This window comes from Camelina sativa, chromosome 13, assembly GCF_030686135.1.
Source record: "Camelina sativa cultivar CO46 ecotype springtype chromosome 13, ASM3068613v1".
Taxonomy (NCBI): domain Eukaryota; kingdom Viridiplantae; phylum Streptophyta; class Magnoliopsida; order Brassicales; family Brassicaceae; genus Camelina; species Camelina sativa.
In genome coordinates, this window is record NC_141892.1 from 4,477,077 (window position 1) to 4,500,918 (window position 23,842).

The following is a 23,842-nucleotide window of genomic DNA, read 5'->3' on the forward strand; positions in this document are numbered from 1 at the left end:
TCGAGAAAAAAAGACTGCTCTCCTTGTGGCTGAGCAAAAGCAAGAGTTGACGATGATGGCAAAGTTTATGCGCCACACTAATCCAGCATACATGGAGTTTATAGCCTCTCAATCAGCTGAGGAGGACAATCTTCCATCATCAACTCCATGATAAACCCACAACCTTGCATTTTGTTTCTCAACTCATGAACTAAGTTCTTGTATTCAGTTTGTATGTGTTATAAACTTTTTCTTTCTATGCTTTTGGTTTGATCTCTATTTTGAACTTGTGTATGTTAAGGTTTTAATACAATTATGATTATGTTTTTGGAAGGTGTTTTCATTAGATTTTTCATTTACTAGATCAATATTAAAATCAGGATTAAAATCAGGATTACAAAAAATAAAAACCAGTAAATTTCATTATTTTCTAAAACAAAGTAGTCGCTATATAGTCGTCATTTAGTCTGCAAATTGTCGTTAAATAGAAGGTAAATAGTCGTAGAATAAAACGACTAATTTCAGACTAAAGTATTGCAAGTTTTATTCATGTAAATACGTCGTAACTTTGTCGCAGATTAGTCGCTAAATTTAGCGACTAATACACGACTAAGGCTGATATAATCGTTAAATTGTCGGCAAATTGTCGTCATATTTGGTTACTAAGTTACGACAATGCAACGACAAAGTAACGACAACGCTATATCGTCGTTAAATAGTCGTTATTTAGCGACTATTTAACGACTATACGAATTAACGACAAAATTTTACCTTTAACAGTAATTGGTTTCTAAATAGTCGTATATGTTCATTTAACTGATTATTTAGCGACTATTTATACAGTCGTTGTTGGCCTGTTAAGTTAGAACTTAGAAGTAAAGTAAAGTAATATGTATAGATGACATGTACCAATTTACTCATTGTCAAATCATTATTATTATGAGTTGAGAACCCACAAAACATGATATCAAAGTTCAATTATTTGATACAAGTAAAATTTTTAGTGTCGGTTTTAGAATGTCATACGGCTTGAAACAGATTTTAAAAAAAAATGACTATTTTGGAGAAAATGTGTCTAGATCCTGTACTTCGAAAGTTACAAATAATTAACCTAAAGTTATATAATATAAAAGGTGTCAAAATTATTCTTTGTGAATTAATTAGTTGAGTTGATTATTAAACTTTAAAAACCTTATACAACTCAACTCAAAAAGTCAAAACCAATCATATAAAAACCACTTCCATCAGACCAAAATCATATATACTTAAATGACATACGTACCGTGAGAAGCTAACCTAGGATTGTATAATTAATGAATCTTGTGCGTTAAAACCAGTTCGTTGTTAATAGTCAAATATGTCTTTCGAGGGTAAAAATTTATTCCCACAGTAAAACCTAATAATTTCAACATAAGTTTATATAAAATCTAATAATTAAAAGGGGACTATATAAATTGTAACATATATTATATACACATAGAGATAGGGGAGAGTAGACAGAGAGCGAAGGCCCACACATCTTTAAACAAAAGAACAACAAGCCCGTGACCCCCAAAAACTAGCTTTCAGATTATTATTATTTTTTTGCACCTGACATATTAAATCTCAACCGTTAGATATCATTTTCTTCATGTCCCATTCTGACTCAGATCCAACCGTCCATATTCCTCCAGTGTCTTCAATAGTTGGGTCCCTTTTCTTCTCCCTCTCGCTGTACACTCTCCTCCTTCAAGCGCCAACGCCACCGCCCTCGCCACCTCTTCCGCCGGCGCCACCGCTATCTCCTCCCCGGAATCATCTCCTCCTTTCCCGTATACCACCGAGAGTATGCTTATTGCGTATTCTCTTCCTCTCCCTGCCAGTCTCGCCATCACCGCCACCATCGCCGGCACCGTCATCGCGTGAGCTCGAACCTCCGCCGCTCCTTCCTTCGTCGTGCACATGAGCTCTAACGCTGCTAAGGCGCGCTCAACCGCTGAGATCTCTAGCCCCGCCGCCGTTTCCACCACCGCTCGAGCGGCTCCAGCCTCGACCGCCACGTGGCGGTTTCCTTCGGCGAGGCAGAGCGCGAGGAGGATCTTGGTGACGTATTTGGCTGTTACGATCTTGTTGTTGCTGCGAAGGCAAGAGACGAGGCCTCGCATGAGACCCGGTGGACAAGTCGGATCAGAAGGCGGGTCGGGTACGACGACCCGTTCGAGTAGCTGCAGAGCTAAGAGCTTGTCGGATTCGGAGACGGATGTGAGGTGAAGCTCTGCGATCTGGAATGTTTCTTGGAGGGTGGTGGTTACCGGAAGAGGCGGCGGTGGAGGAAGAGAAGGAGCGGTGGATGGAGTTTGGTCAAGGTGATGAGGGAAGCGCCATTGAGTGAAGCTTTGAGACGTGGAAGTTGAGGAAGAGGAAGATGAGGAGGAGGTGGTGGTTGGTTTACGGCGAGGCTGCTGCTGGTGAGGAGAGGTTGGACTTAGGACGGACTGTGTGCAACGGCGGAAGAAGCCACAAGAGAAGAGAGGACGCGGCGGCGCGTGGGTTTTCGGTTTTTGGTTTGCTTTCATCATCGCTTACTATAGAGCCTAGAGAGAGAGTTTTCAAGTGAAGTTGGAGTGCAGTGAACTTAGTGAAGTGAAGAGTTCTCTTTTTTAAATAGGAGGAAGAAAATAATTGATTCGCACCAAATTTGTCAGGCGTTACACTTGTATTCTCCCTAAGATTATTTACTCGCACATTAAACCATTTAATAATATTTATTATAATCACATGTGTGTGTATGGCTATGGTCCCATGAGAATTACGAAGTCACGATTTTGACGAGGGTTCAAAAATCTACAGGTTTGTTTCACTGGATTTTAATCATTATCTTGAACAGAGGTTGATTTGGGTCTTGAAAATGGAAATTTAAACAGAGGCTTCTACAAAACTTTTGAATTCAGAAGGTTCAGCGCAACTCTAGAATGTGAGAAAAGGTCACAAAGCAAGAGTCTGCAAAGTACTCATTTTCCAAAGCCTAATAACATCAGGATTTAAGTTAAGCGAGCCAATGGTTTTTTTCTCTACGAGTGCCAAAAATGGTTCGTAAACATTCTACAACTGTGAAAGAAAAAAATAAAAGAAAAAATAAAGAGGAAGGCTTTTTAAACCTTTTAAGGATCCAATCACCTCCATTTCTCGCTTAATTCTTTCTTCTCTGAAAGGGCCCAAGTGATGTAGATGGCTGCAACCAGCGCTACAATCGTTATCAGGAGAAGCGCATAGCTGAAATCGTCGGTCAGCGAGTCGTATGTCTTTGAAGGAGCAAGCCTTGTGTAGAAGAGATCCACTCCATAGGCAAAGACGTGTGTTGTTGACTCTAGCTTGGACGGAGCTGTTACTATGCCTTTTAGACCTTCTACTCTGTGGGAGTGTGTCACGTACGACTGAAATATGACAGGTGCATTAGATAACCAAACCAGGGGGGACTGTCTAGTCATAACAAAAATAAGGATAATGGGTTTTGAATGAACCTGAGGAATGATGGGTAATGAATCCGTGAGAGGGATGATTCCTTCTTCTTTTTCCGCTTGAGACGGGTTAAGTGTCCGGCGTGGATCCACAAATCGTTTATCAAGTGCCAATATCTAATCATATATTGAAACAGTTTTTGAGTATCAGTTTTTCAATCCATGGAGGTATCCATATACGAGAAGGAAATATACAAACCTGATCCCCGATGGTACCAATGAGAAGCTGCTTTGATGTTATACCCTTCGCTGTGGATGTCACCGCAATGGTTTTCACGGACTGAGCAAAGAAGTATGACTGTGACTTTGTAAACACTTCTGGTCTAGAGTATGAAGTGATTGGTGCTGTTAGATTGTGCTTTCCCAGAATTAGTTTCCAGACATTTTTGTTCTCCTGCAAATAAAATTAATAACGTTTCACACAGTGCGAACACTCGATCAACTGAAAAATTGTTTTGAGTGTGAACTATGAAGTCATACCGCCCTAGACTGATCATAGATCTCAACGACCGTAACCTCGTACTTGTGAGCTCGAAGATTGAAATAGTGGTAAACAACCCAATTCTCACTGAACACCTGAAAACAATTTGAAAGATAAGAAAGTTGCATTGAATCTTCGACAAAAAGAAATGAGATGAAATTGCATGAGGACTTACTGCATGAACCGGCCCTTGACAGCCTTGATGTGACAGACGGTGCAATATCCGCCCTGTGATGGTGTCAATAAGGTATACTACAAGTGATGACTCCTCCGGTGTAACTGAGCCAATCTCACCAGCACCTTTTGGTGAAACGGTGGCCACAAATAGTAAGTTTCTTGATACGTATTTATACAACAGGTCTTGATCTGTGTTGACTTTGGCTTGTGTATGAACAACCTGGAATGAAAAATCGTATGCAAGTCAGATTAAAAAATAAATAACCAGTTACTGAGCTTCCATTCTAGAAACACCAACTCTCAAGATGAAACACAGCAATCTTGTGTATATGTTTTGTATTAGAGAAGCGTTGATTTAGAAACCATAATTTATACCTCATTAGGTTTTCGTGTTAGTGTCGAAATAATTTTCTCTGATTCCGAAGGAAACACAACAGTCCAAAGTTCTCCGGTTGTAAAGCAGTACTCATCTGCAGTCTCACCAGAGCAACTGCTCTTCATTACGTGTCCTCTGATAATACCATCATCTGCCCCAACAGTGTACCAATATATATTTTGAAACTCGCGTTGGAAGATGCTGAGAGCCTCTGAAGTTTTCGGATACAAGTGGACGTGGCCAACAGTATCAGCTATTAGATGTAAACGTTGTTCCGTCGAGTCAGTGAATGGAAGAGGCAAAACTTGCACAACAGAGTGACCAATATCTGAAGAGGTAATCTTCTTTCCCGTGTATACATCTACAAATGAAAGTACACCAGGCGCACTTGAATCTGATCCGCACCTGCCAACTACAAGCACAGAAGGATTTTTGTCCATGGCGTGATGATGAGGGACCTGCCATTGGTACAAGCTAATGCCGTTTGGACGTTCACATGCTTGTGATTTTAGCAGCATGGACCAGACAATCCTCCCGTCTCCAGTGTGCAGAGCAAAAAGTTTTCCAGCTCGAGTAAGTGCTAAGATTAGTTTCCGGAAGCCATTATGGTCGCGGGTCAGTTTGTTCTTTCCAGAACTCTTCACCCTCAATTCTTGAATTGCTACCACGTCCTCTGGGCTTGCTAACAACAAGGATCCCTTAAGCTTTAGCACATGCCCCTACCAAAGATTAAGAGAGAGTTAAACTGATTAGGGTGAGAAAAACTACTAAAACACACCAAATACACAACGAAACAATACAACTGTGGGGGAATTAAGAAAACGCAAGCAAGACATTTAAGACCGTTCATACCTTAAGCCACTCAAAGAGAGTGTGCTCCACTTTTGCCACTGATACACCATCCTTTTCTACAGGGAGTTCTGCTGTTGTAACGTCAGTCACTGAAGCCAGGCCTTCTTCTCTACTCCAAACAATCGCCCCTTGTTGCAGTAACAAGAGTGAGTGATCTTCCATCACAATAAGAGCCCTGAATCCATTACTCCTGTCTGTCCTGATATAGTTGTTCATGAAAACTTTATGGACACGCCCCCTATGTTGGTCCATTTGAATGGTCTCTCTGAGCAATACATTATCCAATTCATTGACAAGTTTCACCATGAGGTGAATCTTGCTCCCTTCATGATGAACTGAAGCAAAGGCTTCTTGATCGTCTGCAACTGGAAGTGAATCACTCATGGCTGTTTCATCAGATAATGAGTCTACCACCTCCAACTTTCCTTCGCCACCAACCTTCACAAATATAGTGCGTTTGTTGACTTTTACAGCAAGCATATTGCTAAGAAGAGGTGATAAAATCTCAGCGTTTCCTGAATTCTCAACAAGATCTGAGACAGGGGTCTTCTGGAAGCTAATATCTCCATCTATGAAGCCAATAGTAACCAAAATTGACTTCTTCGAATCAAGAACAACAACTTTATCGCTTGAAACTGATGAAATTTCGCCAGAGAATCCACCAGGGAAAACCATACTTTTTTGTGCCACTACCTCTCCAATTTTGGAATCAATCTGATAAACAACAGCCTCAGATAAATTAACGAATCCCAGCACATAAATTACAGTACTTCCAAGAGGTTGAAGAACCCGCTGAACTTCAAACCTGCAGGAGGCACCATAAAACACATAGAAAATATTACTAAACACCAAAAAACATTATAATATGCAGACAATGTCTGCACTCAAAGCAACCTCATTTAAATATACAGTGACGGTTGTCATACCCTTCCGCTGTGAAATCCTTTTCCCACAGGACCTCACCATCTATAGCAGAAACAGCATGAAGGTACCCACCACCGAAAACAGTAATAGGGTAGTCCTTGTCAACCTTCAAATTTATCTGCAAGATATCTCTAGTTCATTAATAAGCAACCACGGAAATGATAACGCAACTAAGAATTCATCAGATAATATCATTCTTTGATGGCCTATAAATCAAAGTTGTTGTTTTCTTATAAAAAGAAAAGGACAGTAAAAGTTGTCCTCCTTTTTAAAGAAACTAGCAGAACTCCTACGCTTGTATTAATATTATTACTTACCGGCACCGATAACAGTGACTTTGAATGATGTGCACTACTCAAGGCTGTTTCCCACACCATTTGGCCATCAGGAAGGTTCCAGGCTCTTAGAGTACTCCCTTCTGATGAAAGAGTAATAACATCTGAAACAAATTGAAGCCAAGAAAATAGAGTTCAAGATTCTAGTTTATTACTGTTGCAGGAGAAAGCAAATATTATGTTTGGTCCACCCAAGCATAGTTGATCCACATGTATGAAAGATAATTCTTACATTTTCCCAAGGCAATACCAACCCCATCGATAGCGTCCTTTGTCCCGAGAACATGCCTCCAAACTGTAACAAATCAGAAAACAAAGTTAGAAACAAGGAAAAAAAAAAGAACACAGAGATATGAACATGAATATACTACTTACATATCTCCCCATGTCTGAGATCAAGTGACGCAACAACATTCTCCTCGGTAGAGACGATAACACGCTTCCTCCCAGTCTTTTGAGTGTGGAATACTGCATGCTTCACTTTCCCGATGTAACGTTGGTGCCTACAACAATACAACAGTAACTCTCTATCAATTGAAAACACTTCTATGTAGTAATATATAAGCAGCTTAACTCGATCGCATCTCAAATTCACTAGTGTTGGAACCGGATCCTTCCATGAATCAGACTACAAACACAATTCTCTAGTTAATGAGATCTAAAAAAAACACTAAATTACATATTCGAAATACACTGCGGATTGGATTTAATCAGATTGGCGAAAAGCTCTACTTAGACATCTTAAATCGACTAATTCAGTAAGTAAAAACTTCGAAACTATTCTGCTCCAGAGAAACAAATAGAGAGAGACTGAAGAAGAGAGGAGTTTTTACCAATCGGCGAGGCCGGCTTGATCTTCATAAAGGGAGAAAGATACAATTGCAGATGATAAGAAGAGGAGAAGGAGAAGAAAAACCCTAATCGCCATAGCTTTGACGATTGCTGACTAAATTATCCTCAGGCCTCAGCAGATCTGGGCAGATATGAAAGAGAGTTTTTTTGGTCTGGATGATTAAATCGTGGGAGGCTTTAACCGAAGCCAAACAAGAAGGTCTTCTTCTTCTTCTACAGAACTAAGCGAATATTTATTTTTTTTATTTTTTATTTTTATTTTATTTTGTTGCTCTCACCTAGCCAATACTTTAAATCCACGTATGCCATGCAACATTTATCACAATAATAATTAAAAAAAAAACAATTACAACTATTGTTAAACAATTACACCTATTACTTACAAACCATATAAACAAATTTGTTAAATTTCTGAAGGAAATACATCACAATTTTTAAAAAATGTTTTTTTACTACATTCTACACAGATATGTTCGTGTCGTGTACTTGCGTATAGTTATAGTACTGTTGACTTTAAGAATTTATTAGTTCCGAATGGTTTGGTTAGCTGTAAGAACTACGGAGCGTGCTGGAAATAAATGGCATTAACCCATTCAGAACCTTGGAATATCACCATTCAATTTGTTTGATTACTTCTTATCCGAGTTAAAGATCCAATCATGAGTTAAGTTTTGTGTGTGCTATAAGATTTATTCAAAAAGTTAGACAAGTCGAGAGAGAATTGTAGGCGCGTGGATCTCACTCGCGGCGATTTTCTCTCACTAACTTTTCTTCTTCTAATCACAAACCCTTGCACTGTCGTTGGGGGTTCTCCGTCGATTCCGGCGACGAAGAGAGCCCCAGGGCTCATGGCGCTTCATACGTTAACTGATGCGTCAACAAGGTAAAAGCTTTGTGATCAAAATCAAGGGAGCAGTGGAAGGGAGAAGTTTCCTCGACACGCCAACAGTAAGAGCTCTATCGGTAGTGGTGCGACGAGGAGTAGAAGAGGGAGATTCACGGCAAGGATCGAGAGAGGAAGGTGGTTAGATCTGAAGACTGGAGATTCTGGAAGTTTCTTAGGGTTGTTGTTCGATAGGGGAGGTCGTCTACGGCAAGGAGGAGCTAAGCCACCGTCAAAGAGTTCAGATCTACTCCCTACCGCCTATCTCTTCTCACATATGAGCATGTATCTCTTCGACAATGGAAGCTCAAATCTTTTCTTCCTCCTCAAAGCTGCTCTACAGTGGGGGGATGGCAACGGATCTTGGATCACCATCTCCGTTTGATTCGCGTCGTCCATGCTCGTCGGAGGTCCTGTTCCAATGAGTATCCGCAATAATATGGACGGCGGCTCCAACTGTGTTCTTCAGTTGGAGATTAGGATAAACGAGTGCCTGTTTGATTCCGGTTCGTAATTAAACTCGGGTCAATTTTGATTTATACTTTTACTTGGTTTGATGTATGTGGTTTAGACCTTTGGGGGTTGTAATGAACCTAAATTCGGAAATAGTCCATTGGACATTTATTTATAAAATTGAATACCTTTTAACAAAACAAAAAATAATTACAATTTTTTTTTCACACTTTTCGTTATAAGTTACATTTACCATAATATTTGGTACACCACACGAGATACAGAACATTGAACACAGATAATCCCACCAAGAGCCAGTGGTAATAGTCCAAGTGTCCCTCGTCTATGTTCTCTGTGATCCAGCTCCCGTAGGTGGCGACGTCTACGATGGTGATGATCCAGGATGAGATGAGGCTTGCGGCGGACATGCCGAGGCCGGAGAGTGTGGTGGCGACGCTTGACATGGATTTGGGGAGCTCAGAGTAGAAGAACTCGTTCTGTGCTATCGTATTAAGTGCTTCCGAAATGCCTCCTAGTATCATGTACGGTAATAGCCACATCGCCGACAACATCGTACCTCTCTCGTCTCTCTAGTGAACCAAAACCACAATTCTACCATACTTTTAGATTCAACTTGTTTATTAGAAAAACAAATAAAATGGAAAACAGCTAACCAAAACAAAAAGCAGTGACTGGCAAACCAAGCAAAATTGAACCAAAATCCGGATTGAATACTTACAGAGGTATTTTTTCTGGCGTGCTCCACAGCGGCAAGAGTGGAGATGCATAGAACTGATATTACATAACCAGCTCCCATTCTCACCATAACTCCCAATCGGAACGGCTCTTTTAGAGCCCAAGAAACTAACGGGACGATAACAAGATCGTAAAGAACAAGGAAGAGCACGAAGGAGATGACCAAGAAAATGCCATAAGAGCCTGAAGGAATCTGTAAACCCTGAATGAAGGTGCGGCGATCCATGGCCTTAGCTTGAAGGACTATAAAGGAGACTTGGCAACCCGTGACAAGTGACAAGATGATTCCCGTTGACCAGATGGGTAGGACACTGATGAGAGATTTAAGATCTTCTACTTGTTGAACCCTACATAGCTGCCATGGATTGCTTGAGTTCCCTGTTAGGGTTAGGTCTTGCTTGGGTTTACTTATGACGCAAGCTTTATTCAAATACCTATAGTAGAAAATAATTCCAAATGTATCAGCCGTGGCATAAATATATTTTTGGGGGAAAAATCAAGATGATTAATTATATACATCAACTATTACTAGTTACTATAATATAATATACCTTAATTTCTGGCTAGGAATTGAAAAAGAAGAACCCCTTTCGTGATGCTACGATATAATATGCTCCTCCGATGACAAATCAACGTGTCGGTTTCTGTAAGCAGCAACGAGAACCTGGAAAAGTCCAGCGACAAGGCCGGACTCACACTGAAACCTTACATAGTACGGAGAAGCCGCGAAGAACAAAGCGACGGATAGAACCATGGCAGCGACAGAGACTCCAAAACCAATCTGCCAACCATACGTTGTCTGAACGAAGACCAACAACGGCTAAGAAAGAAAGCATGCGAGCATGACGGAGAAGTAGTACCAGTTGAAGAGGGTTTCTACGGCTGACGTGGCGGTACGTGATGTGTGGTTGGGTTGGAGCTGGTCGGCCGCGAAGGCCAAGCAGGAGGACCTGACGCCCCCAGCACCGATGGCGGTGAGGGAAAAAAAGGAATATAGGAGAAAAAGTTGGGAGCACTGTGGTGGTGGGTTGGCATACGTGTGTTGATTTATCGCATTCTGGTCGAATTGTTGTTGTCAACCATAAAAAAAAATCATTCCCTGTGTTGTCCATTTGTTATATATTAGTTTGAATATTATTTTTGGTTCACTTCGATTGTGGTGAGGCCTAAGGGGAAATTGGAATATATAGGATGTTCATCAACTAACATGCAAAAAATATGATTAGTGTGATGAGGACTTAAGGAAAACAATACGTGAATTAATCTTGTAATAATCCTTAGAAAAAAATAGTTAGAGACGAGAAAATGAATGGAAATCAATTTGTTGTAGTTCTCACTGGTAGGTTCAGATGTATAATGTTTCCACTTGTAAGGTTGATATAAAAATATAAAATATGTACCAGAAGGCTGATGGAGGATCCAAACCCAATCAGAGGAAACCGACCCGTGTAAGAATCCGCAATAAAAGCACCAACAAGAGGGAAGAAATTGGTGGCGGCAGACCATAGGAAGATGATGTTAGCCGCTTCCGCTGTTCCCATGCCGTATTCGACCGTTAAGAAGAGTATCATGTTTGGTACCAATCCAAAATATGCAAGTTTCTCCAACGCCTGACTTGCTATCCAAAACCATTTAACCAAGAATTATTATAGAAAGAAAAAAAAAAACTATCTATATTCATCTCCTTTGAATATGGAGTGTTATAGCTAGATATACGAGAAGTAATCATACCAAGAATAAAAGGAATGGTCGGAATACTGCGTTTCGAGATAGGTCTTCCGACGAGAAGAGCTTCTTGATCCATATTTTAATTTCGAAATTTTCGACTCTTGGTGGTGTTGGTATACCTTATGTTAACATAGTTCCTTGTCATGTCTTGATCAGGAAATCAAATAAATAAGTGTTCTACCTAAGTGGACCCTCTTTAAAGTTTTGGTGCTCCTGTATTGTTCGTTTGTGGCATGAATCTTTTTATAACAGCAAACGAGACATACACCTTTCTCCGTTAGAATCATAAATAAATTAATTCATCTCCTTTTACAAATGGGCCTAATTATGTTTATGGGCCTATTCCAATAAATCAGAAACATGGCATTCAAACAGTACTACTACTAACGCTGCTGAGAACTGAGAGAGTCGACTGTGTGTGACTGAAGATATTTTGGGATAATTTGTCGTCTTTTGATCCGTGAAAGCTTCAAGAAATTTGTGCATAAGCAAACTGAGCACAAAACCTTATCCGTTTACAAAAAAAAAAAAAAAAAAAAAATCCCACCGAGAAATCCTCAAAGCAGTAGCAATGGAGGAGGATAAAGCGGCGGCGTTACCGATTTCTGAAGATTTATCCCGGAAAATAATCTCTATTGCCGCCGGTGAAGCGCATACGATCGCTCTGACCGGTAATTAGAAAAAGAAAAAAAAAATCCACAGCAGCTTCATTTCAGTTATGTTTTCTTGAGTTTGAATTTTTTTTGTTGTTCTTTGGAATTTGTTTTTTGAAGGCGATGGATGTGTTTACTCATGGGGAAGAGGGATGTTCGGCCGTCTTGGTACGGGTAAAGAATCGGACGAGCTTGTTCCAGTTCGAGTCGATTTCGAGTTCCCTGATCAAGTAGCTAAAGATCGGGCTCGTATCGTTGGTATCGCTGCTGGTGCTTATCACAGTCTCGCTGTCTCAGGTGGTTTCTTCTATTCTCATATGTTTAATTTTTCACTCTTCTTCTATTATTATTAGCTTGTGCTGCTGATTTGCTCTAATTAGCTCCAATGCCTGTTTTTTTATGAACTTCCATTTTGTGAAATTAAAAAAGTATGCTTGAAGTGTATATGTATAGTAACGTTTTAGCTTAATTAAGTTGGAGTTTCTTGATTTTTGTTAATTGAATGGGCTTATAGGACCATTGTACGAACATATAAGCTCTGTTCTTGTTTATGTTATATGATATTGATATGATTAAGGATCTCTATTGACCATTATCTTGTTTTTTTTTTTTGTTTTGTTTCTTTTGCCTTGTAAGCTTTTGGCAGATGATGGCTCGGTTTGGTCTTGGGGCTATAACATTTGTATCCTCTTTATTTGAGTGTTACCGTTTCTATAAGCTTTGTTCGTTCTTTATGTATGTCAAGTTTAGTGTTCTGTTCTCTACATTGCCTGCTACAAATCTATAATGTCTTCAATCCTTGACTGATAAATGGATGGCCAACTTGGTTTTGATGGGGAGAACTCCTTGGCACCATACTTGATAAAAAGTTTCTTTGAACAAGAAGGATCTAGTTCCTCTCTAAATGATTCAAAGGCCAGATCAGATTTGAAGGTATGGTCCTGGAAACGGTTTAGTGTCGGTTTATATGTCAAAAAAGCCTGAACCATAATAGTTTCCTTTACGCTTGTTAGGTTTGTACTGTCAAGGCCGGATCCATGATGTCTCTTGCCATTGATAGTGTTGGAGGTCTTTGGATGTGGGGGAATGTTCCTCCACAAGACAGTGGGACTGAGCCTCCTGTCTCTTTTACTGGCATCCCGATTCCGTTTCCTATACCCGAGTTCCATGACCGGACTGTTTTGAAGGTAGCATGTGGGGATGAACACGTTGTTGCCCTCGTTGGTCCCTGTGGGATCCACAAAGACAACAATTATGATGATTCTGTTTTGTATTCTTGGGGAAATAATCATCGTGGCCAGTTAGGACTTGGGGATAGAGAAAGGCGAGCAATACCTCAGATTGTGGAGACATTTAACCAGGACTCTGGTCTTACAGTCTACGACATAGCTTGTGGTGCTCATCACACAGCTCTTCTCACCTACAGGAAGGAGACACCGGAAGGACCGAGCATTTGCTGGACATTCGGCTTTGGCGAAAATGGTCAGCTTGGGCATGGAAGTACCAAGAGTTCATCGATACCAGAGCCAGTATCAGAGCTCCCTGAACACTCTTATTTAGTTTCTGTAGACTGTGGGTTATTCCACACAAGCGTGGTGTCATCTGAGGGATATGTGTGGTCATGGGGAATGGAGAGAGGTTTAGGGTTATGCCCCGATGTCAACTTCACAGAGGTGGAAGCAGGAGATGACAGTGTTCCAAGAAAAATTTCAGGTGGGTCAAAATTTCGTGACCCGGTGCAAGTTTCTTGCGGGGCAGCACATACAGTTCTTGTGGCAAATGGTGGTTACAAGCTGTGGTCTTGGGGAAGAGGAAGAAATGGAGTGCTCGGGTCTGGGGATGTTAGCGACCATTATGTCCCTACTCTCGTCTTCTGGCCGAATGAGCTGAAATCGGAGAAAGAAGTAGTACCTGATGCTGAAAAAAGCGCATCAACCGAGGAGATGAAACGGCTAGAATCAAAGCTAATGGTGATGGAAAGATATGCAAGCATACTCCATGGATCCATATTTGGAAAACCGTTTAACGAAGAAGAAGATATTCCGTATTCATTACGGGTTTCTGGGTATTTCGATATGGGCAAAGAGTGGGGAGAGATGCTGGAGAGTGCAGATAAGAGTCAGCTTATGAGGCTTCAAGCTTTCTATGTAGACATGATTGGTAGGGTTAAGGACAAGGTGTTGCAGAGAAGGATTCAGGAGATTATGAAAGATTGTCTTCAATCTTCAGCCCCTAGACATTAATTATTATCACCTGTTGTGTTCTAATAGCCTACTACATTCACTTAAAACTGACAATATATAGTTTTATCTTCAGTTTCTGTGTGTGTTTTGGGAAAATGATGAGAACAAGATTTGGTTTTGGTGTTCTTAGTTCGACGTAATGCCTGACATAAGAAAGCTGATTAACTGGTTCGACCTGGAGGCCATATAGGATAGTAAAACTAATTGATATCCTGTAAGGCTGTAACTACTATATATCCAAAATATGTGCTGTTATGATACTATTTGTGCAAATACACAATACCTCTTCTCATGGGCTGGTTTGGCACACGTAGCTTATATAAATCTTCGACACTTCATTACCCTCTCTATATTTTCTTTGATTACCTTCAATACCTCTTCTCAAGGTGACTATTTGGTAGAATTTGATTAAATTCTTGGTTCTTTCATAACCTTTCAAATAGTCACCTTGTTTGTAAAAAGCTCTTCTAGTTGCAATAAAGGTTAACATAACAATCAGAAAAGAGGTGAGGTGATGTTACGTCAAGATTTTAGCTTTAAACCATCTCTTATATCTGTGTTGAAAATGTTTGTCATGAATATCCAAAATAATCAGTGATATATTTAATTTACTCGATAGAGAAATAATTAAATAAGAGAAGATAAATTTTCTAAACTGGTTACCAATTAATAGGTTTAATAGGTAACAACCTGCACTATGTACGGGATAAATCTATCTAACGAAAATTATTATAAATAAAATTATTATTCAAGAACTAATATTTGTTTATGTCAAACAAAATATGTAACTAAAATTTTTTATTTCTTTATTTAAAACTGCTTTTTCGTGTAAAAATACGCTTAACCCGTGAAATCTTTCAATGCGTAAGAGGTTTTATATTAGAAAAATATTGATAAAATTTTACTATTTATTGCAACATGTCTTTTGTGTGGTTTAAAAATCAAATTCATATCTCTTATGTTTTATTTTGTGATCATAACAATTTTGCATGTTTCTTATGTAACCATAACAACATATACTAAATTACTCAGTAGTTGAATTATTTAATTAAATCAATTTTGCATGTTTCTTTTGTAACCATAAAAATCATATTTATATTTATGGTTAATCGAGTAACTATAAATTTTTTGAATAATTCTAATAATCACCCATTTTAAATATTATGATTTTATTTAGATACAAAGTTTATTTATGATGATAAGGGTTATTGTCTCATTCCTTTTTAATAGCGCATAAATTAATGTACAATTAGAACGTATATTCCTATTTGGTTATCAATATTTCCATTTTTAATGAATAATCAAACTAAATGTTGAGATTAATTACTTTACATATTTAGATATATAAAAATAATCACACATCATGATATCCCCTAATTTGTTGTTATTTTTATATACTTATTTATGAATATATATATATATATATAAATCTATATTTATTGGAAATTAAGTTTCTTTTAATGAGGTGGAGGTAATTCAGGGGTAATATATTTATTTTTATAATCAATTATAATAACTATTGAAATCTTGTTATTTAAATTATTATGGTATTAATACTAACATAAAAATTTATATTTTGTTTTTATATGATTTTGTTAATAAGTTATATGTTCTTTATCTTTATTAACTTTATATTAATTGTTATGTTTTAATAGTTTTTTAGAATATTTTACTTATATTGATTTTAAGAAATCAATATAACTTTGACTTATATATATTTAAGTAAATTTTAGTGAAATTTTGTCTTAAAATAATATGTATTTATTTAATTAGTTGGATATGTGATATTTAATTTTGTGTGAGAAATGATGACATATCTAATTATTATTATTATTAAAAATATAATGACATGTTAATGTAATTAAGTAGAAAATTTAAGGTTATTTTGCTAAAAGGTGCACGAAGCTCTCTGGCGGCGACACATCAGCTTTTACAAAAGTGTGGTTCTCTATTAATATATAGGGGATATTAAAACCCCACTGGGTTATTAAAAGAATATCTACTATAAGCTAGTGTTCTGAAATATTTTTTATAAAAGGGTCTGAAATTAGTTAATTAAGAGCTAGTAGACGTTTAAAAACTCCCTTTAACCCTTTTTATTTCGGAAAGTTTCAAAAATAATACTGTTTTGAAAAAATAATATTTAAAATGTATTTTTGAGAAACCGTTCGTTAAGAGAATTAAAAAGAAAAGAGAGCAAAAATCCTTTTTAAGAGTCAGTCCAAAAATTATCTTATTTTACTTTATATTTTACAAAATTATTGACACTGTAGTATCACATCATCCCACAACCAGTGCATGACAAGAAAAAACCATCCAACAACCATTGCAATGTCCTTTCATATTAAATTCTCCAACATATATATCAATGTAATCATTTTATTGCCAACTCAATATTAGTGTATTTAGAAATATGTTGAACTCAAATTCATATATATCAATGACATTTTGTTGTTGATATGTTCTATACCAGTTATTATCATTTATCTGTTGAACAAAAAAAAGGTGTATCATCTGAAGCGATCATGTTTTGTTGAAAAGAAACAAAAAAAAAAAAAAAACAAGAAAAGAAAGGTCATGAGACACAACTTCTATCTAGATTTGAACCACGTAAATGCATGAATACACACAAAACATTCAAATGTGTTAAACACACGGAAGCATATAAATACGCAACGTTAGATGATTATTTATTATATATGTAAAATTGTAAAGTATAGTTTTCTATTTTAATTCTGTTAATACTGGTCCCAATTTCAACCCAACGGATGGGTAAAAGAAGCAATTAATTACAACCTATCGGAGAGTGTACTACCGGTGCCAGGCCATTAGCTTGTGGTAGTAGGAAATGGTCGGCTGAAGCTGAAACATAGCTGGAAAGTGATATGGCTAGCTTTGGGTTGTCTTTTGGGAGCGGAGGATGCTCGATTCTAATGGCCACCGTCAATTAAATTAATCTACTAAACGTGATTAACCTGCCGACTTACTTGATCCCTAGATATTTAGAACAAAAGCATATTAATAGAGAATTTCAAGTGGTTCAGATACTTTTTTTATTAATTTTAAAATGTCACCATTTTGTAAAGTCGTTTTTGACGATTTTGGTCTAAATCTCTAAAAAAAAAGTAATAAAGGAGTCAATGATACGTTTTCCGTTTTTGGAGTTTTGCATAGTCCCATCATTAGAGAGACAGATAAAATTTTGATTTAAGAAATTCAACACCTCACAAAAGATATGCAAGAAAGTAATGTCGGATCCACTCTAGATTTGCGCGCGGTATAATGTCGTTAATAAACCTTATGGAATTAATTTAAACTATTCGTTTATAGTTAGTGGGAAATAGGTAGGGCGACGTATAAACCGATCAGTTTTACCTGAACCAAAATTAAATCAAAGTGATAATTCAACCAAGGTTAGAAATTAACTGGCCTCGAATCAAATTAAACTAGCTTAGTGAATCAAATCCAAAATTAACTAAAACTGACCAAAAACACATCAACCATTATATAATAAAACAGAATGTACGAGCTAATTAAACCGCAATCATCGTCAAACCTAGCAAACCTCAAAATCCCATATCGTTGGTTTAAGTAATCTTAACCGTTAACTGTGGAACTTGTTGGTACCTTCTGTAGTTTGCGTGAAAAAGAAAACAATATTTTTAATAGTCATTCAGACAAACCTTTGGACAGAGGAATCCTTTTAAGGTTTAGATTCTGGAATACACATTATATATCTTGTAAAAATGTTGTAGATTATGTATGATAGTAGTTTCAAGGCCGTCTCGATCGTCATAAACACAACTGAGTGACGGACCCTGTGCAAAACTATATATATATATATATATATAATTTATAAACATATAAAATATAAATTTTTTAGAAAAGGTTTTAAATTTACGTATAAAATCTAGCAAAAAAAAGTGGACCCTGTGCATTTACAAAAATAACAAATGTTTCTTATAAACAACAAAAAAATCCTGGTGTCCTGCTCTTCTAAATATATATACTCTGACATTAAATCTAATAGTTTTTGACAATTGTCTGCACTAACTGATACTAATTTTTTTAGTGGTCTAGTTTCAAGTTAGGTTAGGGACCTAATTGGATATCTACGTCATTCCCTAATTATGAAGAATGAGATCGCATGTAGAATTTATCTGGAGCTCTAATTGCTGAGTCAAATTCTATAGTTGTGTAAACTTATTTTTGTAAAAAAGGTTGTAACTGTTCATGCTTCTTTACTACGTGATCATAGATTCGCTAAAAGAACGTGGAAGTAAGCGCTGCTATAATCCATTAATCCGTCAAAAAATAGTACTCTCCACCAAAAGAAATACTAAAGGTAATGTAAACACGTAACAACCAGAGAAAAAACACATAACAACTAACGACGTAAAATATTATTATTTATCTTAAATAGTATTAGACATATTTATTTCAGTCTCTATTGATAAAAAAAAAAAAAGGAAATCTATTTTAAATCATGGATAATTAACAGAATATTTGATCATTCCATGTCCTGATGTCCCACGCTAGCTCTCGTAAGGAAGTCGTAAGGGTAAAATCCAAAATATTTCATATGTTTTTAAACGGTGTCAGTGACATCATTTATCATTATTGTAATAGTTTTGGTGACAATAGTCTTTATCTTTCATCTTTATCTTTAACCAAAAAAAACACTAGTCTTTATCTTGGACGAAGCTTGTCGTTGTATGTTTTATAATTAACAAATATCATGTTGAAAATCTACAAAACTTTTGGAATTTGCCAACTGTTAGATATATTTTACACTGATTAGAGATAGTAATTTCAGCATAAATCGATATGTAACCTCGAGTGGCATAACGATATGACTAAGACAGTTCAATTTCATGGATATTCCACTTTTAGACCAAGTAGTTTATGGATCATCACATCTCTTTTTCATGATTATATAATTATCATAAAAAACGAGATTTTGGGAGTTCAAAAGATATGCATTTGACAGGACTAGACATGTCACCATTCTTCATTCTCCCCATATTATATGATCATTCGTCATTCATGTCATATAGACTCAAATTTATAATTAAGTCTACATTCATCTTAGGGGTAATTACTATTTATAAGTGTCAAGTAGTTCAGTCTTTTTAGTTCTTTTAACCTGCTCCAATAACACTTCATTTTCTCACTGGAAAATACTAACATTCTCTTTAGAAAATAACAATCTCATTTTGCTTTAACAGAATTACCCTTGCTGTCCAGATATTACATTTTCTACAATATGGATTTTTTTCACAACTATTCGAAAACTTTAACAAACTTTCAGTTAACACTTTTCAATGTTTTCTTGTGTATATATTTCCAATTTAATTAATATCAGTATGTTCCACCATTATAGAACAAAAACATTAGTAATTTTCAGCTTTTCACACATTTTTAGAAATTCTCTTTAAACTTTCATAAATTTCTCATGTAAAACATTGTTAGTCGTTTTCATCATTTAAGTGACAGTTTTAATTATAATTAAAATCTGAAACGGAAAACCTAAACTCTACGTCCGAAAGCATTTTAGTTGACAAAAAAAAAAATATAAACCGAAATAGCACAAATCCAAACTCTAAAACCAAAAACTTAAATCCTATTTAGCTTCTAAAAGTCACGAAAAGAGTGATGCCGCCACAACGGTGGTGGTAGAAGTGTTTACGACACAAGTTTGGCTCTAAAGAAAATAAGAGAAGGTAAAAGACATAAAATGGAAGAGAAGGAACTCCCTTAAACTATTACATGAGGAAATAGACTCCCTTGGGGATTCAAGTTACATGAGGAAATTAGACTCATTCATTTAAATATTAAACTATTAAGTATTCATCCATACATTACTTTTTAATTGATGCATGATGATCATAATGAAACTTTGATAAATTTGCCTCTAATTTAACTTACCATAGAATGAGAACCAGAAAAAAAAAAAATTGTGGAGCTAAGCTAATCAGATCTGATTTTATGATAAGTCTTTCTCTTCCTAATTCTAAAATAAAACGAGTTGTGTGATGCTATTGTGTGGCTTATATTCTCCAACAATTTAAGTGGGAAAATTTGGTCATTAATATACTACTAATAGATGAAATAAAGTATTGCATGGATGTATAATATAATATATGTGGCTGTGTAATGTTCGCGTCAGCTTTCGACAAGTTGCTCTCGCTTCGTGTTTTTCTCTTCTTTTTACCCTAACGTAACTCACTGTCTCCGTTCCATTTATGTCGACAAAACAAAGTATTAATCGATAGTGATCAGACTCAAAAAAATTCAATTAATGATTAAAGCGAATTTTCCCATAGTTTTCGTCAAAGAAAAAAACAAAAACAAAAACACGCAACAGTTTTGAACTTTTGATGATTTGCATAATTACAATATCGTAAAGTTAGTGGACTTTATTTTTATCGCTTATTCACTTGATGAGACTTGCAAAAATATTTCACTTTTTCCCCCTTCTTTTCCGACAAACAAAACCGATATTTATATATAAAAGAACACAAATAGAGTTTTGTACACGTATCATTATGGAGCTCACACACGCACCCGAAGAAAAAAACCCTTTCTTAGCTAACACCACAAAACTCAAGGACAAAACAAAAAGGGTTTTAAAAAACGTGATTAAACAAAACATTAATTATGGTAATTATATAAAATAAACTGTTAAAGATCCCATGACAAGCCATGGCTAAAATTAGGGATGATTCCGTAACCGTAGTTATCATCCGACGACTGTCCCCACGGCGGCGGATATAAACAGTAGTCCATCGAGTCAGAGAACACGAACTCGTTCCCAAGCTTAGCCGAGTCAACGTCGTAACTCGCTCCGAGACTTGGTAGCTCCACGATCTCACCGAGCTCCTCCGACTCAGTCCTCGAGAGGTCCATTACCAACACAAGGGACTCAAGCGAAGACGTGGGAGACAAAGACGAAGACGACGACGAAGACGACGATGAAGACGTCGAAGATGAAAACGACGTCATTGGTTCCATGTGAGCTGCTTTAAGAGCTGCTGTCTGAATGTCTCGAGGGCTTAGCGAGACGGGTCGAGGAAATGAGTCAGCGAGTTCAGGGAAGTTAAGTATAGCTGAGGTTCCTTTAATGCTCAGAGCCGCTACGTCGTGTGCACGCGCCGCCATCTCCGGGGTCGGGAAAGTTCCGAGCCAGATACGTGACTTCTTCCTCGGCTCACGAATCTCCGACACCCATTTCCCCCAGTTCCTCATCCTCACTCCACGATAAACCGGGTGTTTACCGGAGTCTCTCTCACGTTTCGTCTTCTTCTCGCTTTGCTCTGCTTTGCTTTTATGACTCACTGAGTTAGACTCCGAGTTAGAGACAAGATGCTGAGTCACTCTCTCCGAGCGGAGGTTGTAGTATTCCTCCACGGACGCACTAGCTGCCATTGTTTAGCTTAGGCACAAGAATATATCGTACAAAGTCTATTATTATTCTGATTGCTTTCTACGATTCGGATCCCAAGATTTATGCTAAATAGAGTAAATAAATTCTGGGGGAAAGGAAAAAAAAAAGTTTGAGAACTTTTCAAAATGAGGAAAAGAAAAAGAAACAGGGCAGTGTGTAGTTAAGAAGAAATAAGGGAGAAATTGTGATATGAGAAGAAGAAATGTTGGTGAAATTTTGTCTAACACTTCTCAGTCACTCAAAATATTTATACGCATTAATATTTTGGGTACGGAGTTAGAGAGAAGGAGGGGGGGTTTATAAATATGGGACCAAAAACAATGCAATAAGTCTATTGAATAAAGGAAATGGACCCAATGGCTTTATTTATTTATTTTGTTTTTCTGTCTTTAAAGACCCACTCTATTTTTTTATTAGTATACATTGCTATTAGTATAAAACGACACACTTGGGGGGTCACTGTTTGCTTTAATGGTTCTTAAAAATCATATTATGCAACTAAATTAGGAAAGCAAATCAATACTTTTTATATACTAATGATTATGAGACGACCATATTTAGAAGGGTGTTGAAAAACGACTTTGTCCCTGCCGGCCGGGTACGTAAATTATATGAAATTGTCTCCGAGATGAACATGGTGAGACAAGTCTTTTCTGTTTTTTTTTTTTTTTTTGTGTGGTAAAGAACTTTTCACCTCAATTTTACTGTTTTATTATCCTTTACCCTGATTTTAGACTCATTGTATCATACATTTGCATTTATATATGCCATGTGAGGCCAATCGATCACTACAAAAAAAAGATGGTATTACATCATTTATATTATATTTTTACATCAGATTTAAATGATACAAAAATAATTTACATCAGTTTAACGAATGATTTATATTTTGTTGATGCAAATAATTCGCATCGGTAGAGACAAATATTTGTATTGATTATTGTACTTGAAGTTATTATGTATCAATTGCAAAAAATGATACTAATTTTACACCAATTAATATAAATGATTTTAATATTTGTTTCGGTTATAGTAAGTGATGCTAAATATTTATGTTAATTTTAAATAGCTGATGTTAAGACAATATCAGTTTTAATAAATGATTCAAATAATTGTATATTTTACAATTAAAAAATTAAATCAAATCAAATCAAATATGAATAATCGATAAATTTACTGTTAGTTTTTAAAAATAATTATAATAATTTTGCTATTTTTAATAATTAATAATTATAAATAAAATAAAAAAAAATCATAAATTTCATAGAAACACGAATACATTGTTCAGTATTAAAAAAAAAATCCCAAAATCATAAACACTTTTGTTCCAATTCACCGTAGCCTTTGAATTTCATGCTGAAAATCCTTTACATCTTTCCATCAACGGTGAATTACAGAGACATATGTCTCTATAATCTCCATCACGCTCGCTCAGCTCCTTCTAGGTCTCATAATCCTAGAAATATTAATTGACATCATCGAAAAATGTTTTTATCCTTCTCACGGTCTCTCTCACCATCCTTCATCATCTTGATATCAAAATTTGTAGTAAATGGAACCACTGTAACCTTAGCCTAAGTATTGTACATCGTTGACATTTTTTTGCGATGACTTCTACGATCTTCTTCACCGGCTACACAAACGTAGACATGAACGATTGGCGCTCTAGGGACGGTGGCATGGTTCGTTTTTCTCGGTGCGCTTGGATGGCATACGAAAAGGTAAATCATTGTAAAGTTAATAATGTATTAATAAGGTATATTGATAAAAGAAAGAAGAAGAGGAAGAAGAAGAAGAAAAATAAGAAGTTATATTAAAAAGAACTTTAAGAAACTGTTAAATAATGCAAAGTAAGTGTAGATTTCTAGAGAATTTTAGAGAAGTTAGGATTCACTTAATAGTGGGAAAAATAAATATTTTGTTTTTAACAATATCTTGAATTATGGTATTATGGAGGTAAAAAACAAAAAACTGACGCCCATTTAAAAAAAAATGAAAAGAAAAGAGACTTTTTTTTGGTTCCGCAATTAATAAAAAAAGTGATATAAAGTCATTAAAAACTGATGCTAAACTACCAGTTTTATAGAAAGTTAAGAACCGATACAGTTTTGTTTAGATGTAATTAGTATAATTTAATCAGCATCACTTTTAAGTGATGTAAATCATATATCATTTTCTTAAGTGACGTTAATATAAATGGATAAAC

General features: G+C 36.5%; 4 protein-coding genes and 2 pseudogenes across 6 annotated transcripts; 1 reads left to right on the plus strand and 5 right to left on the minus strand.

Moving 5' to 3' along the window:
• Positions 1-1,410: 1,410 nt before the first annotated feature.
• Positions 1,411-2,738, minus strand: LOC104737947 (uncharacterized). The gene has a single exon (XM_010454902.3). The coding sequence runs from the start codon at positions 2,535-2,537 to the stop codon at positions 1,608-1,610; it is 930 nt and encodes a 309-aa protein (XP_010453204.1). The 5' UTR covers positions 2,538-2,738; the 3' UTR covers positions 1,411-1,607.
• Positions 2,739-2,972: 234 nt separating this feature from the next.
• LOC104735169 (uncharacterized) lies at positions 2,973-7,760 on the minus strand. Its single transcript, XM_010454903.3, has 12 exons — positions 7,455-7,760; positions 6,997-7,124; positions 6,854-6,916; positions 6,604-6,725; positions 6,289-6,404; positions 5,363-6,167; positions 4,510-5,229; positions 4,133-4,354; positions 3,957-4,052; positions 3,676-3,870; positions 3,480-3,593; positions 2,973-3,392 (listed from the first exon to the last, which is right to left on the minus strand). The coding sequence occupies exons 1-12, from the start codon at positions 7,547-7,549 to the stop codon at positions 3,132-3,134; spliced, it is 2,937 nt and encodes a 978-aa protein (XP_010453205.2). The 5' UTR covers positions 7,550-7,760; the 3' UTR covers positions 2,973-3,131.
• Positions 7,761-8,954: 1,194 nt separating this feature from the next.
• Positions 8,955-11,436, minus strand: LOC104737948 (protein NRT1/ PTR FAMILY 1.3-like). Its single transcript, XM_087482406.1, has 5 exons — positions 11,297-11,436; positions 10,966-11,183; positions 10,117-10,664; positions 9,549-9,999; positions 8,955-9,399 (listed from the first exon to the last, which is right to left on the minus strand). Exons 4-5 carry the CDS (start codon positions 9,789-9,791, stop codon positions 9,046-9,048), a joined length of 597 nt encoding a protein of 198 aa, XP_087338532.1. The 5' UTR covers positions 9,792-9,999; positions 10,117-10,664; positions 10,966-11,183; positions 11,297-11,436; the 3' UTR covers positions 8,955-9,045.
• On the minus strand, positions 10,164-11,369 carry LOC147929202 (protein NRT1/ PTR FAMILY 1.3 pseudogene; annotated as a pseudogene).
• Positions 11,437-11,695: 259 nt separating the features above from the next.
• On the plus strand, positions 11,696-14,314 carry LOC104735170 (ultraviolet-B receptor UVR8). 2 transcript variants are annotated; one of them, XM_010454904.3, is made up of 5 exons: positions 11,696-11,964; positions 12,067-12,243; positions 12,593-12,628; positions 12,761-12,879; positions 12,960-14,314. In XM_010454904.3, the coding sequence occupies exons 1-5, from the start codon at positions 11,865-11,867 to the stop codon at positions 14,187-14,189; spliced, it is 1,662 nt and encodes a 553-aa protein (XP_010453206.2). In that variant the 5' UTR covers positions 11,696-11,864; the 3' UTR covers positions 14,190-14,314. The 2 variants fall into 2 exon arrangements, with proteins under 2 accessions (XP_010453206.2, XP_087338533.1); XM_087482407.1 differs by lacking the exon at positions 11,696-11,964 and having other exon boundaries at positions 12,104-12,243; positions 12,583-12,879.
• A 6,355-nt stretch (positions 14,315-20,669) lies between these two features.
• LOC147929203 (dehydration-responsive element-binding protein 3 pseudogene) lies at positions 20,670-21,902 on the minus strand (annotated as a pseudogene). The gene has a single exon (XR_015577545.1). The product of XR_015577545.1 is annotated as a dehydration-responsive element-binding protein 3 pseudogene (transcript).
• Positions 21,903-23,842: the final 1,940 nt, after the last annotated feature.

Coding starts and splice junctions, on each gene's coding strand:
- LOC104737947 (XM_010454902.3), bottom strand. CDS start 2,537: ATGATGAAAGCAAACCAAAAACCGAAAACCCACGCGCCGCCGCGTCCT.
- LOC104737948 (XM_087482406.1), bottom strand. CDS start 9,791: ATGGATCGCCGCACCTTCATTCAGGGTTTACAGATTCCTTCAGGCTCT. Junction 9,400..9,548: donor ACGCCAGAAAAAATACCTCT/GTAAGTATTCAA, acceptor TTGGTTCACTAG/AGAGACGAGAGAGGTACGAT.
- LOC104735169 (XM_010454903.3), bottom strand. CDS start 7,549: ATGGCGATTAGGGTTTTTCTTCTCCTTCTCCTCTTCTTATCATCTGCA. Junction 6,168..6,288: donor AAGGATTTCACAGCGGAAGG/GTATGACAACCG, acceptor TGCCTCCTGCAG/GTTTGAAGTTCAGCGGGTTC. Junction 3,393..3,479: donor CATTACCCATCATTCCTCAG/GTTCATTCAAAA, acceptor GTCATATTTCAG/TCGTACGTGACACACTCCCA.
- LOC104735170 (XM_010454904.3), top strand. CDS start 11,865: ATGGAGGAGGATAAAGCGGCGGCGTTACCGATTTCTGAAGATTTATCC. Junction 11,965..12,066: donor GCATACGATCGCTCTGACCG/GTAATTAGAAAA, acceptor TGTTTTTTGAAG/GCGATGGATGTGTTTACTCA. Junction 12,880..12,959: donor AGGCCAGATCAGATTTGAAG/GTATGGTCCTGG, acceptor TACGCTTGTTAG/GTTTGTACTGTCAAGGCCGG.